This window comes from Wolffia australiana, chromosome 11, assembly GCF_029677425.1.
Source record: "Wolffia australiana isolate 7733 chromosome 11, ASM2967742v1".
Lineage (NCBI taxonomy): Eukaryota > Viridiplantae > Streptophyta > Magnoliopsida > Alismatales > Araceae > Wolffia > Wolffia australiana.
In genome coordinates, this window is record NC_135845.1 from 6650586 (window position 1) to 6652500 (window position 1915).

The window sequence follows — 1915 nt, forward strand, 5'->3', positions numbered from 1 at the left end:
ATCAAAAAATATATTATTTCTTATTAAAGATTTTGTCCGGTCCGGTCCGGTTTGACCATCGGACCGGATCCGGCCCGACCAACCGGTCCACCCAAAAATGGTGGACCGGCGGTCCCGGTTCGTCCCGGTCCGACCGGTCCCCGGTCCAAAATGTCGAACCCTACCGGTAGTACAGTAGTATATATACATCATGCCCTTTTTTTTTAAAGCTGAATCCCAATAAGAGGTTCTGAAGAAGAAACTAAGCCTCCTTGCCTCACAAGGAAGTGCGAGGAAGAGCGCTTGAGACGGGCTGCGATGGATGTGGACATGGAGATGAACGCGGAGAGTAGCGGGCAAGACGAGGATTTGCGAGAGCACCGTCAAAACTATCATCCCCACCATCAGAATCATCGTCAAGAACAGACGGGCAACGCGATCTCGGACGTTAGAGATCTCCTCGGGCTCTCCCGGCAGCTCCTAGACGAGGGAAAACCCTCCCTTGCTCTGCAAGCGGTAAAGTCTGAACCTTGTGTGATTCGTTCTGATTGAGCAATTTTGATCCTGTTTTTCCCAGCCCTTTTTCGATAGAAGCATTGCTGGGTTGTTTGTTCTGGATTTTGTTAAGTTTGCGTTCGGATTTGTTTAGACGTTCGGATTTTTTCTTGATCTCTCGGCCGAATTTCGACGAACAGTGGTCAGAATCTTGTTTTTTTTTTGTTTAGACGTGTTGGGTTTGTGCGGACAATTACATTCGGTTTAATATGATCAGGATTCAGGAGATATTTCCTACAAAATACTCTTGAAATTTATCTTCCGAAATAAAGGGTAATTATGATGAGGTTTGAATATGCTGAGGAGATATTTCCTACAAAAGACTCTTGAGATTTATCTTCCGAAAGGAAGTTGATAATCTAGGAAATATGGCTGTGGAGGTCCTCTTAGGGTTCTTGGGATTTAGTTTTATTTTAAATTTTACTTACTCGGATTAGGGAAATAATTACGCATTCAAGATGCAATTGCAGGATACTTCTGCTCATCTTCCCCTGAAATTTGAATCCGTGTTCTCCAAAGATTTTAAAACTTTTTTGTTTATAGCTGAAGAGAACAATACCCGAAAGAGCTTGCGTCTTGGGAAACACTTCAGTTACCTGCTCTGTTGTTTAGATATAGGGTGTCTTCTCTATCTTTATTATTCAAATATGAGTGTAGTTCAACATGCTGATCATATGCTTTATGTTCTTAACGTGTTCCAGATTCCAAAAATTATGTGCTCCTGATCGATTGATCCTTCTCACATCTCCCCCTCCTATTCTCACTGGAAAAATTTAGGTTTAAATTGTTAAATAGAGCATTTTCCATGAGAAAATGCAGTAAGCGTCCCATGGCTAATTGCTCATGGAATGTAATTGAGACCCGAAAGTCATATTTATAAATTTCTCCATAATCAACATACTCTGCGGACTCTTTGATAGGTTGTTGATATTTGATTGGTACCCAAGGGATTAATCGCAATCTGATTCAAGGAAAAAAGAAGAAAGGTGGAGAGAGAAGATTCGGTTGGGAAGAACGGTCTAAACTTCAATGTTGAGTGTCGGATCATTGTTTTCCTTTCGTTCAGATCCGTTCAGTATCACAAAACTATGACATGCTAACTGGATTTTTCTGAAATTCACACTAAAATAAAATAGGCATATTTTGAAATGCCTATTTTATATTATCTGTCTTCCAGGGCGAGGCTTGACTTTCTGTATTACTATACTTTCAACATCAGTCGTACATACTCCCTTATATTTCTGGATCTTTGTGTTCTTGATGAAATATTAGGTTTGAAGACGTATCCTTACTCATTCAGGTAGCATCTTACTAAAAATGTTCGGTTAAAAGAGAGCTAAGGTTTCCCACATTTGTCTTGTCTCTAGTATCTGAGGAAGAG

At 40.6% G+C, this 1915-nt stretch overlaps 1 protein-coding gene across 1 annotated transcript in view; it reads left to right on the forward strand.

Annotated features, from left to right (window-relative positions):
• Positions 1-208: 208 nt before the first annotated feature.
• LOC144709676 (uncharacterized) overlaps positions 209-1915 on the forward strand; it is a 3269-nt gene continuing 1562 nt past the window's right edge. The window contains exon 1 of the mRNA XM_078583289.1: positions 209-495. Within this exon, the coding sequence (XP_078439415.1) occupies positions 298-495 (198 nt within the window). The 5' untranslated portion in view covers positions 209-297. The remainder of the gene's footprint in view (positions 496-1915) is intronic.